This window comes from Vipera ursinii (assembly GCF_947247035.1).
Source record: "Vipera ursinii genome assembly, chromosome: 2".
Taxonomy (NCBI): domain Eukaryota; kingdom Metazoa; phylum Chordata; class Lepidosauria; order Squamata; family Viperidae; genus Vipera; species Vipera ursinii.
In genome coordinates, this window is record NC_139513.1 from 27,487,311 (window position 1) to 27,500,984 (window position 13,674).

Below are 13,674 nucleotides of genomic sequence, written 5' to 3' on the forward strand. Positions count from 1 at the left end.
TATTGACTGATTGCGAAGTAGCAGAGGGAGAGATTTTTTTAAAAATAACTTGCTCTTTTTCTGACAGGGCCACGGTGTGATCGCTGTTCCCCCGGCTATTTCGGTACCCCTGGTCAGGAAGGTGGTGCCTGCCGCCCTTGTCAGTGCAACAATAACATTGATCCCAGTGACCCTGAGGCCTGTGACCCGCATACTGGCCAGTGTCTACATTGCCTTTACAACACTGATGGACCCCACTGTGCCGAATGTCAGCCTGGCTACTACGGCAATGCCTTTCAACGGAGCTGCCGACGTGAGTGAGATGATTTGACCCAGCTTGCAATCCTGGGGAGAAATTTACTGCTGGAGAATGAGAAAGGACTTTTGGGTGTTCTCCTTGAAGCTCTGAGATCGCGATCAGACTTTTTATTTCATTTCATTTCATTTCTCTCTTTCCTTTTTTTTTCTCAGGGCGGTGCATGGGGGAATTATTTCATCTTTTCAGCAGCAATCTGATGTAGTAGATTGGGTTGAACGCAGTGGTGGGATTCAGCCAGTTCGCACCAGTTCGGCAGAACCGGTAGCTAATTTTTCTGTTGCCCGGGTCCAGAATGGACTTCCGGAAATGGCATCTACGCAGAGAACCGGTTGTTCACCTATTTGAATCCCACCACTGGTTGAACATAGAATCATAGGGCTGGAAGGAACCTTGCAGGTACTCAAGTCCACTCCCCTGCTCAACCCAGGAGATCTTATACAATCTCAGTCTAATAGTTACTTAATCTATTTTTGAATTTTGGTTAAAAAAAATCACATTTCTGTCCAACATTTCAGTTCTCGTTCCATGTCAGTAATTCTGTGAACAATCATTGGGACTGGAAACCACTTATATTGGTATTAGCCTTGTTTACCACACAGCTTCTATATCAGAGAATGTCTTATCCACTTTAAATCAATTTGCCCTGTTGGCCCCTTGTCCCTATGTTTATTGGCATCCCAGCTTTCTCTTAATTTCACCCAGCATTTTGTGTTTTGAACTATTTTTACTTGGATTCCGTGAAAAAGAAATAAGCTGGTTTGGGCTCCTTGTCTCTGCTCCGAATTTAACAGGCATGGAATTAATTCCATCTCCCACCAACCACAGGAGATTCCAGTGCTTTCCCACCCCTTCAAACAGCCTTCCTTTCCTCCAAAACCACAAATACAGACTGTGCATTTGTCCATCTGAATTAGTGTATGTATATTTGCCTGGTCATCTTATAAAACATTCCTCCTGAACAGCTAATAGGTTAATCCAGAGAAGCCTCAAAAAATCTTCTAGGCCAGGATGTAAATGGATGTGTATATTAACCCCAAAATCTTGGCAGAGCTGCATGCTAGCAAAATGGTGTTTGAGGGCTTTTCCCAAACTGGATCCAGGGGGTAAAAAAAAGAGACTTCCCTAAAAAAAGACTTCAGTGAAAGATTCCCCCGTGGTTCTTACAACTGCACCTGAAACAAAATCAAGATATTTTAATGCATTCCTTCTGGAATTCTTAAATTCTTAAAACATTCTGCAGTATCATGAATTGGATCCCACAGGAGGGCGAAACGGAAATTTTTGTTTGTAGATTCCAAAATATATATATATATATATATATATTCTTGGTAGGAAAAGCTGTGAGCCAGGCAGGCAGGCAGGATGTTGCTTTACTGACGCTAATCCTTACTCTTTCTCCCAGGCTGCACCTGTAATGAACAGGGCACTTTGCCCACCCACTGCTCTGAAGGCATCTGCCATTGCGATCCAACTACAGGCCATTGCCCCTGCCGTGCCAACGTGGTGGAAAAGAATTGCGACAGATGTGCCCAGAATTTCTGGGGTTTTGGCAGCGACTTGGGCTGCCAGCCGTGTAACTGCGATCCAACCCATTCCTTACGTTCAGACTGCAACATGGTAAGGGACTAAGACTTTGGAAAGTTAAACCCAAGTGAGAGGTGCTCAAACAGGTCTGGTGACTTTGGTTTTGCTGCTATTTCACTGCCCTCTTTCTAAATTGTTTCCCCTCCCCCTCCCCCCTTTTTTTCTCTTTCTTTCTTTCTTTCTTTCTTTCTTTCTTTCTTTCTTTCTTTCTTTCTTTCTTTCCTTTCTTTCTTTCTTTCTTTCTTTCTTTCTTTCTTTCTTTCTTTCTTTCTTTCTTTCTTTCTTTCTTTCTTTCTTTCTTTCTTTCTTTCCTCAGTTTACAGGCCAATGCCATTGCCAGCCAGGTTTTGGAGGTCGTGTTTGTTCTCATTGCCAAGAAAATCATTGGGGCGACCCAGAAGAGCAGTGCTTAGGTAAATATGAGTGTCCTAATGTAATCAGGCACTTTCTACCAACACATACAATGTGCACACAGAACAGCATATTGAAAACCCTATGAGATTAAAGAGTCGGATGGATGGGTTAGTTGTTCTTCATGGGAATAACTTATTCCTCAGAATAAGTCCGTAAACCAGCTTTCCCTGATCTGGTATATTAGATCTGTCGTCATTCTTATTAGAATCAAAACTCTTAAATTCTAATCAAAGCTAGAAAATGGAAATATCTCCTGAAAATGAAAATGTGGAATACCTCATACAATTGTAAGCTTCTAATGAGGTATCGGAATATATATTAGTTTTATGATATTTCAGGTTGCTTGTTTATGCCCCCTTGTTTTTGTATCTGTGCCTGATTTTCTTTATTGTTACTTATTTCTGTTAAATTAAACGTCAGGTTTAAATGTTGCATTCACGATAAAAAAAAAGAAAAAAAAAGAATTGAAGCTGTAAATTTGGGAAGATGCCAAATTGGTATCTTCCTCTAACCTGCCTCTCCTATGAAACCTATTCTGTAATATAGTAGTTGACCTAAAAGGTAAAAAATAATAAATAAATAAATAAATAAATAAATAAATAAATAAATAAATAAATAAATACAAATAATAATAATAATAATAATAATAATAATAATAATAATAATAATACCAATCAGATCAGAACCAAAGGGAGCTTTAGGACTGTGATTAGTACAGAATCTCCATTCTGATTAGTAGTAGTAGCAGTTATAATAATGAGTAAAAGTGATGCCTATTTGTTTGTTTATTTTAACCATCTACTGCTCTCCATGCTTCTTTGAATTGTCGGATGCTTACCTTTGTATCAGATCTGAACACAATCCAGATATACCAATTAAGAGAGAAGGGGTTTAGATTTTAGATTTAGATTTTATTAGATTTATATACCGCCCTTTCCCGAAGGACTCAGGGCGGTTTACAGGGCATTTTAAAATCACATCAATATAAAATACAAAGTTAAAAGAGCATTAAAAGATTAAATTATCCCTGAAAATAAAACCCCAGTTAAAATTCTCAGCCTGGGTCAGAGAGCTCAAAGAGCCAAGTCTTCAGGTCCCGGCGGAATGAGCATAGGTCAGGGGCAGTCAGGGTTCCTCAGAATATATATATATAAAAAAAAATAACACAGACCAAGCCCTGTTCTCCAAATCTATTTAGGATTCTGCCCAGAGCAGAGATCACTCCCCCTACATTTCTTTTTTAATGACGAATTTTTTTACTCATGATAAATTCAAGGGACTTTGTCCTGTTTTATCTCACTGAACTAATCTCTTCTCCTTTGCAGAAGGCTCACTGATTAATATTTCCTGTCAAAAAGGACACGATCGTACCCATCAGTGGTGACATTTTTAATAACTGGTATAGAAGTATTCCTTAATTTATGACCACAGTCGAGACCAAAATTTCCGTTGCTAAGCAAGGTGGTTGTGAAATGAGCCATGCTCCGTTTTACAGGCTTCTTTGCCACGGTTGATAAATCAAATCACTGCAGTTATTGGGGTGAATCATGTGGTCGTTTAGCAAAGCTGATTTCCCCCCCCCCAACTGGCTTAGCTTCTCTGGAAGCCAGCTAGGAAGGACGCAAATAAAATGAATAAATGTTGATTGCCACACACCAGAATTTTGACTGCGTGACTGTGGAGTTGCTGCAGTGGTTATAAGTATGAGGACGTGCCGTAAGTCATTTTTTCAGCATCGTTGTAACTGCAAACAGTCACTAAATGAATGGTTGTAAGTTGAGGTTTACCTATAACTCTGTGCAAAGGGGGACAGTGCCTTATTTTAACAGCTCCATACCCCTTCCCCCTCTGTACAAATTGTGATGGGCCTCATCCTGTCAGCCCTGTTGATCGGAGAGAAATCGGAAAAGTTGGTATACCTTTGCAGGTGAACTAAAGGGTCTCCGTGCGTTGACATCTCCTCTGCTTATGTCTGTTTGTTGGTTCATAATCTTTATTATTAGCTTATTTACTTTTCTTGGATGTGACCTCCGCCTTTGCTCTCCGCAGCTTGTAAATGCGACCCGATCGGTTCAGAGAGCCCGCAGTGTGACCGCCTCACTGGACATTGTTTATGCCGGAGTGGCTTTACGGGGAGAAACTGTAACCAGTGCCAACGTGGCTTCCAGAAGAACTTTCCCCACTGTACCCCCTGCCATACGTGCTTTGGCCAGTGGGACCTGGTACTGAATCAGCTCAATGAGCAGCTGCAAAGGCTTCAGGATAGAGTACGGGCCCTGAGGGAAGGTGGCCCCATACCTGAAGCCAGCAACAGCCGCCTACGCAGCCTGGAGAGCAGCTTGGCTTGGGTGGAACAGCTTCTGATGGATGGAAAGAGTTTGAGTGGTTCGATGCTGCAGCAGCTCAACAACCTCTTAACAGATACAAGGTATGCCAATAGAGATATGGGCTCTCCTTCTTCTTCTTCTTCTTCTTCTTCTTCTTCTTCTTCTTCTTCTTCTTCTTCTTCTTCTTCTTCTTCTTCTTCTTCTTCTCCTCCTCCTCCTCCTCCTCCTCCTCCTCCTCCTCCTCCTCCTCCTCCTCCTCCATTGGTTTCCTTCCCCAGCCATATTTGATGAGATAATTTAAACCATGATGATGCATATACATGATCTTACACTGTACAGGTAGCTCCTCAAGTTACAACACAACAGCCACAACAGGCTGCCACAAAGAAGAGGGAGTCAAGCTATTCTCCAAGGCACCCGAAGGCAGGACAAGAAGCAATGGATGGAAAGTAACCAAAGAGAAAAAGCAACCTAGAACTAAGGAGAAACTTCCTGACAGTTAGAACAATTAACCAGTGGAACAACCTGCCTCCAGAAGTGGTGAATGCTCCAACACTGGAAGTTTTTAAGAGGAGACTGGACAGCCATTTGCCTGATATGGTATAGGGTTTCCTGCTTGAGCAGGGGGTTGGACTAGATGACCTCCAAGGTCCCTTCCAACTTATTATTATTATCATCATCATCATCATCTGAGGAAAGTAAGGCTTAGGAGCATCTTAATGAAATCTCTGTACAACTGCTGCACCCAGACTTCTAGGCAAAAAAAAATCATGATAGGTAAAGGACTAAAAATGCCAGATTCACTTAATGACCACGGCTGATTCATTTAATGACCATGACATTGTTGTTGTTGTTAGCTGCGAAGTCGTGTCCGACCCATCGCGACACCATAGACAACGTTCCTCCAGGCCTTCCTGTCCTCTACCATCTTCTGGAGTCCATTGAGGCTCACACCTACTGCTTCAGTGACTCCATCCAGCCACCTCATTCTCTGTCGTCCCCTTCTTCTCTTGCCCTCAACCTTTCCCAGCGTTAGGCTCTTCTCCAGTGAGTCCTTCCTTCTCATTAAGTGGCCAAAGTATTTGAGTTTCAACTTCAAGATCTGGCCTTCTAAAGAGCAGTCAGGATTGATCTCCTCTAGGACTGACCGGTTTGATCTCCTTGCAGTCCAAGGGACTCGCAGGAGTCTTCTCCAGCACCATAGTTCAAAGGTTTCAATTCTTTGGCGCTCAGCCTTTCTTATGGTCCAACTTTCACTGCCATGCATTGCAACTGGGAAGACCATAGCCTTGACTATACACACTTTTGTTGACAGGGTGATGTCTCTGCTTTTTAGTGTGCTGTCTAGATTTGCCATGGCTTTCCTCCTGAGGAGCAAGCATCTTTTAATTTCTTGGTTACAGTCCCCATCTGCAGTGATCTTGGAGCCCAGGAAAATAAAATGTCACTACTTCCATTTCTTCCCCATCTATTTGCCAGGAATTGAGAGGGCCGGATGCCATGACATAAAAACTATCCATATGGTGTTCCAAGAACAATTTGCACCTGAACATCGGCAAGACAAAAGAGATGGTGCTAGACTTCTGGAGGAAAAAAGAGGAACCTGCCTCACTTTACATCGGGGGGGGGGGCTGTGTGGAGAGAGTTTCCTCCTTTAAATTTCTGGGAGTCTACCTCTGTGAAGATCTTACCTGGAAAGTTAATACAACCCAGGTGGCCAGAAAGACCCAACAGAGACTCCACTTCCTCAGGGTCTTGCGGAAGAACAGGGTAAAACAACGGCTAATGACCCTCTTTTACCAGTCTACTATAGAGAGCGTCCTCTCGCACTGTATTGTGGCTTGGTATGCTGGCCTGTCAGCCGCGGATAGGAAAGTATTACAGAGGGTGGTGAGCACAGCACAAGACATCGTGGGCTGTCCCCTGATACCACTGGATGACATCGCCAGGGCCCGCTGTCTTGGAAGAGTGAGGAAAATTCTCAGGGACGACTCACACCCTGGTCGGTATCTCTTCACTCTCCTACCATCGGGTAGGAGATATAGGAGTATAGCCAGCTGTACCAACAGGCTGAAGAACAGCTTCTGTCCAGGGGCTGTCAGGCTCTTGAACGGGACATAATTTTATAATTTTATGTGTGACTGACTTGCGAGGCCGGTGTGTTGTGCAATTAGCTCACATGGTGTAATAAGATGGAGGGTTTGTTGTCACTGTGAGTTGTGGGGGGGGAGCACGAAGGGAGGCTCAGCCAATCTCAATGTATACATGGTTGTACTTTGACAATAAAGGTTCATTCAAAGTTTGTTCTGAGCTGGAGAGGCCTTCCAGGCTCAAATTGGCCCACCAGAAGTGACATCCACGCACTTCCGGTGGGCCGTTCTGGGCCTGGGAGGCCTCCCCAGCTCAGAGCACACTTCTGGAAGTGGCGTCCATGCAGAGAACTGGTTGTTCAGGTATTTGAATCCCACCTCTGTCTCCACCCCTTGCTGCAAGTCCCCTCTCCTATTCATGATTGTATCATTTACATGTAGCTAATTTTCACTAATTTGGTTTTGTTTGATTATGTTAAAATACAGCTTTCCTTATTTTTCTTTTTCAAATCTTGCTGAATTTAATTTTGAAATTTTTAATGCAGAACAGTATCTCCCATAAGGGGAATACTGACCACTGAGTTATTTTGCCTCTGCATCTCATTTACACACAGTCCTTGACTTAGAACTATTTGTTTAGTAACCATTCAAAGTTACAACGGCACTGAAAAACGTCACCGTTTTTCATAGTTACGACCGTTGCCGCATCCCCATGGTTATGTGATTAAAATTCAGATGCTTGGCAACTGGTGTGTATTTATGATGGGTGTAGGGCCATGTGATCAATTTTTGCAACCTCCCGACAAGCAAAGTCAATGGGGAAGCCGGATTTACTTAACAATCGTGTTACTAACTTAAGAGCTGCAATGATTCCCTTAACATCTGTGGCAAGGAAGATGGTAAAATGAGGCGAAACTCAGTTAAGAACTGTCTCGCTTAGCAACTGAAAATCTGGTCTCAGTTATGGTTGTAGGTCAAAGACTATCTGTATATCCTATCTTTATGGCAAGGAACATCTTGGCCAAAAAGCATATGGCGGAGAGGGACCTGAACCCTTATATCACGGGTTCCCAACTGGGGGTGCAAGACGATATTCCAGGGGGTGCGAAAACTTGGGTTTAGAAGTTTCAAAATTATAGTGTATATGCATAATTCATTTTGAACTTTTGTAAGGGGTGTGAGAATATATCAGAAGCGTTCTAGAGGGGCGGGGTATAGAAAAATTTGGGAACCACTGGCTTATATGTTACCCTCCTTCTCTAGGGCAGACATGGATAAGCTATGGGACTACCTGCAAGATACAGACTCATGCCTGGATAGCACTGAATGGAAAGTGACAGAGCAGAGGGGCCACCTCAATGTATTGAATGAAGAAGTAGACGAACTGAACCAGACAGTCAACTTCCTTAGAAGTCAGCTGGGGAAGATAGTAAATGCCAGCTTCAGTGGTAAGGAACGTGGTTGCCATGTTACATAAAAGGAGCATCCACACATGTCATGTTCAAAGAAAAGTCCCTTTCTTGATAGCCCCTGTTTTTCCTGTGCTGGCAGAGTCTTTCCGTAGCATCGTGGAGTACTTCCAGCAGTCAGAACAGGCCTTGAGGCAGGCCAACGCCTCCGTTCGAGGGCGTCAAAGTCCCGTGGTCCAAGCCAAACATACCCGGCAGGTCACAGTCGAGCTGTTGAGACAAAGAGGAGAGGCTTTTCGCAAGAGGGCAGCTACTCGCCAAAGGACTCTGACTAACATCCAACGAAAAGTCGATGCCCTCCACCTGAACAGGATCAACCAGAAAGTAAGTTCCAAAGGAGGGAAGGAATAGCAATGGGAGAAACAGAGAGAAGTTTGCTGGAGATGGAAATGGTAGCCCTGACCAAACTGCCTTATGGTTAGACCACAGATGGACCAATGTGCCAATCCCGGTTCTGCAAGCTTGTCAGTTCTGAGAAGTTGTTTCCCCCCCACACACACACCAGTTCCTGATTTTTGCAAATCAGCCAGATTTACTAGGTTGAATTGGAGAACTTTTCTGTAAGAATGGTCATTAAAACGTGCATGGTTTTGGTATATATGTCTCTAAACAGGCACATTTTCTTTGCAATGGTGTCTAATATACACAATTTTTTAAAAAATATTCCCTGTCAGGCCCCCAAAACCAAGAACATGTGGAGATGCTTCTGAGTAGTTTCCTTTATTATTCTTCACCTATAGACAGAATCTTGCCAGACTAAAGCAACTATTTACATAACTATATATACATATTGTAATGTATTGGGCCTGTTTTACTTGAACTGTACCACGTGTCTTTGAATGCTGTTTGAGATTGCTTAATCAGGGAGTTGGGTAACGGTCGCTGGCTCCTCAGACAAGCAGTCTCCAGGACCACCATTGGTTGGCTCTACAGTGGCAATAGGCTCCTTCAAACCTATTGGCCACCGCCTAGTGGCCAGCAGTATAAATAGCTCCGTAGAAGCCTTGGTTACTAGTTCAGTTCCTGTTATTCAATAAAGCATGTTCCTGCCTGAACTCTCTCACCTCGTCTCCTGCTTGTTGCAAAGAACCCAGTACACAACACATATAACTATAAATTATACTCCTGGAGCTAGTTTTAACTCTCTTCCTGCTGAGCAAACTTTCCAAGCTCTGCTCCCCTTTGCCCTCTGGAAAGCAGCTCTCCCCTCCTGGGAATCGATATTACATTTCACCACATTCCGTAATGTAATACTGTGTTTCCCTGAAAATAAATTATATTAATTTTTGCTCCACAAGACGCATTAGGACTTATTTTCCAGTTAGGGCTTATATTCAGGGAAATATGGTACTAAATGTGTCTGTCTGTCTGACCATCTTAACTGGGGCTTATTTTTGGGGTGTCGCTTATATTACGATGTCCTGAAAAATCATGCTAGGACTTATTTTCCGGTTGGGTCTTATTTTGGGGGAAGCACGGTAAATGTTTATATATGGCAATTTGTATTTTGCTGAGATTTTACCCTAATGTATTATTTTTTTTAATACAATGCAAATGACAAAATTAGATTCATGTATATTGGTTAAACTATATATATATATATATATACATAAACATAGGGACGCGGTAGCTCAGTGGGTTAGGACGCTGAGCTTGTCGATCAGAAGGTCGGCTGTTTGGCGGGTCGAATCCCGAGTGCCACGTAACAGAGTGAGCGCCTGTTACTCGTCCCAGCTTCTGCCAACCTAGCAGTTCGAAAGCACGTAAAAATGCAAGTAGAAAAATAGGAACCACTGCAGTGGGAAGGTAACAGCGTTCTGTGTGCCTTTGGCGTCTAGTCATGCCAGCCACATGACCACGGAGACATCCTCGGACAAGCGCTGGCTCTTCGGCTTTGAAACGGAGATGAGCACCGGCCCCTAGAGTCGGAAACGACTAGCACACATGTGCGGGGGAACCATTACCATTACCATTACCATTACCTATACCTATACCTATACCTATACATATACATATATATATATGTACATACACATACACACACACACACACACACACACACACACACACACACACACACATATATATATATATATATATATATATATATATATATATATATATATATATATATATATATACATATATATATATTGCAAATTGAATTTATTTTCCTTTCCTGCTCTGTGCTCCTGAATCCAGTATTTTCATTCCTGGTCTATTGATGAGGTTAACAGCTCATCAGAGATCTCTTTTCACTGGATAATCTTTGTTTGTGGTGTTGTTCTAGATCTGCGGCGGTTCTGGAGAAGAGGTCTGTGAAAAAGCTCCTTGTGGAGGAGCTTCCTGTAAAGACAGTTCTGGTCAAAGGCACTGTGGAGGTCCTCATTGTACTGGAGCTCTTCCTGTGTCCATCAAGGCCCTCCATTCTGCCCAGAACCTTTCACAGCAGCTGGAGACCACAGCAGGTCAGCTGATCACCATTGTTAACAAGGTACAATTGAATAGAAGCATACTGCTGTTAAATTGGAGATCATGTTTCTTAGTTGATTAAAGCATGTATATATGTATGTATTAAGGGTTTTGCAAGGTGTAAAGAACCAGGATGACACACAGGGAGCTGATCAGAATGGTGTGCTTATTGCTACTTGCCTAATTGATCGGAATCTTACTGTCATGGTTCCGACAGACGAAGACGAATAAAGCAGAACTCCGAGGCTTGCAAATTCCTTAACGAACATGTTTATTAGTTACAAAGTATCGGCACGTCAAAAGTGAAACCAAGTCTGGAGCTACACGTAACAATTCCCCAATACAAAGTTTAAAAATCCCACCCCTAAAACTATGCAAGCAACTACGTTCCCCAATACATCTTTTCTGCGGGCTTTTTATGCAACGCCCAGCCTGCAGTCTCGGGAACAGCCAATGACCTTGGTTCCCATGGGAGAAAAGATTATTTTGACTAGCAAAGCACCTGGACAACTCCCCCTCCCTCCGTTCTGCGTGACAACCGAAAATGAGTAGGAAAAAGGGCTGCAGCTCTAATCATTTGTACAGTTGACACTTACCAGACTAATTTATTAAAAATTTTTATTAAATTTGTTTGCCACCTGTGTCACCATGAGGTGATTCGGCATTCACTATAGAAACTACTAGAGCAGGGATTTTCAACCTTTTCACCCACTGTACCACTTTTAGGATATGGCAACATCCGAGTACCACCAGTCACCTAGCAAGGTGTCAAAAACTCGATGACCCAAAAAAAAGGAAAAAAGTGATGAAGTACAGGTAATCCTCGACTTACAACAGTTCGCTTAGTGACTGTTCAAAGTTACAATGGCACTGAAAAAAGTGCCCCCCCAAGCCACAGCCAAGCAAGACACCTGCCTGCTTATCCAGCGGCACTCTTCCTCCTGTCCGAGATTTTCATTGTTGTGAGCATTTCTATTGAGGATTGGCAGAGGGGGTGAGGTGTGGGGGGGTGTTTGGTTTTTATCCCCCCCCCCGCTGGGTAGTTACAGCAGGTATTGGTCACTTCACATGACCCTGGGACACTGTGATTGTCATAAATATGAATTAGTTGTCAAGCATCTGAATGTAAATCACAAGACCCTGGAGATGCTGCAACATTCCAGCTGATTGGTGCTTCTTCTGGGCTCAGGAGTGCCAGGATCAGTGCCGAGCTCCAGCTGGAGACTGGCGCTGATCCTGGCGCTTCCGCTGAGCCCTGACAGCCCTGCAACTCCAGCCATCTCTCGCTCAGGCTTGTGCGATGCTGCCACCGGTTCAGCTCATTCTCCTCCGCTGCTACCACTTTTCTAGGATGGTCGCGTACCACCTGCCAGGTGCCCATGTACCACAGGTGGTACCCGTACCACTGGTTGAAAAGCTCTGTACTAGAGAAGCAATGCAAGGTTTAGGGAGGGCCTGCTTTCCACAGCTTTCTCCCCATCAGATGATTCAAGGCTAGCCAGCCTTTTCACTCCTCCCCTGGACTTGGCTCCAGATTCTACCACATTTTTTACACCAGATCAATTTTTTTTAAAAAAATCTAAGTGACTTATAAAAAACAATACACAGTATCTATGCCTTTAAATGGTACTTTTTTGCAGAAGATATTAAGCCTTATTTGGTAAGTATTCTGATTATTGTGTTAGCAGCCCATTCACACATGCTGCCTAATGATTTTTGGTTAACTCCTCCTGTCCCCAGGAATGCCTTAAACAAAAGTCTCCCTTCAGCCACCTTCAATTCCTGGTGTCTTTGTGACACACCTAGGTAGGGTAGAGTTCTTGGCAGGCAAGTGAAAATGGTTTGCCGTTGTCTCCTTCTGGAATATTGTTTTCAGCTTCACAGTCTAGAGTCTGTAGCCCTGAGTTGTCCTGATGGTTTCCCATTCAAAATTATAACCAGGCCAGCCCTGCTTAGCTTTTCATGAAATAAGCCAAGGTTATCACCTCAGTGGGAAAACAATAAATCTCCAGAGACTGCTTGCCATTTTTCGGTCTTTAGAGACTAAATCTGAAGCAACATCACAAAAAAAAATCTTTTTTGACAGAAATGCTCCTATCACTAAGCATCAGATTTTATTTGGTGGCTATTTCATCTTTCTCTCTTTATCAGTTTTTTTTCTAGTTTTAAAAAAAAGAAGAAGAAATAGAAAAAAGATAGAAAGGCTACAAATGCACGACTTGTAAACTTTCATGTATTAGTGTGAGAGTTTGATAAGAAATGAGATATAGGATGAAGAGATGGTTGAAATATTAGAGAAGGTGCTGAGATTGAAAATGCTTGTACAGTACGTCTTAATGAAAGTAATGTCTGTATTTCTTTTTTTATTGCTGCTTATCTGCTTTTTTATATATAGATTTTTCCCTTTCCCGCTTTTTTCTCTTTTTTGCACTATTTTTTTCTTTTTTTACATTTTCCTTAACTTTTATTAGTTTTTTTTTATTTGTAGTTTTAAACTTCAATTAAAAGAAATATTTTTTAAAAAAAATCTTCAGGTAATCCTTAGTGACTGTTCAAAGTTGCAATGGACCCACTCAAAAACTACTCATGACCCTGTTGTAATCACAGAATGGTAATCTGACTGCATTTTGGGAGCATAACAATTGGCTCACCTTTATGACCAGTTGCAATATTTCTGTGGTGATGTGGTCATGATTTATGGTATTTTTGCCTCTTTTTGCTTTTCAGCCAGTTTCTGTCATAAACCACCCATTGGAATAAATGGATTTGCTTAATGACAGCATTCGCTTAACCATCACAGCAAAAAAAGCCATAAAATCCAGTCCCGTGGGTGCCTTGACTTACGACCATCATGATTTATGATGGAAATTCCAGGCTCCATTTCAATAGCAAGTCAAAGACTACCTATAGGTCAGGGGTCTTCAAACTTGGCCCTTTTATGACTTGTGGACTTCAGCTCCCAGAATGCCTCAGCCAGCGTGCCTGGTTGAGGAATTCTGGGAGTTGAAGTCCACAAGTCA

The 13,674-nt window shown here is 42.7% G+C and overlaps 1 protein-coding gene across 2 annotated transcripts in view; it reads left to right on the plus strand.

The window, feature by feature from the left end:
• The window catches only part of LOC310636267 (laminin subunit beta-1-like), a 94,540-nt gene that overhangs the window by 63,368 nt on the left and 17,498 nt on the right, over positions 1-13,674 (plus strand). For both annotated transcript variants that reach the window (XM_083355933.1, XM_083355934.1), the window contains 7 exons: positions 68-292; positions 1,701-1,915; positions 2,199-2,295; positions 4,346-4,724; positions 7,977-8,161; positions 8,265-8,506; positions 10,473-10,676. In XM_083355933.1, the coding sequence (XP_083212059.1) occupies positions 68-292; positions 1,701-1,915; positions 2,199-2,295; positions 4,346-4,724; positions 7,977-8,161; positions 8,265-8,506; positions 10,473-10,676 (1,547 nt within the window). The remainder of the gene's footprint in view (positions 1-67; positions 293-1,700; positions 1,916-2,198; positions 2,296-4,345; positions 4,725-7,976; positions 8,162-8,264; positions 8,507-10,472; positions 10,677-13,674) is intronic.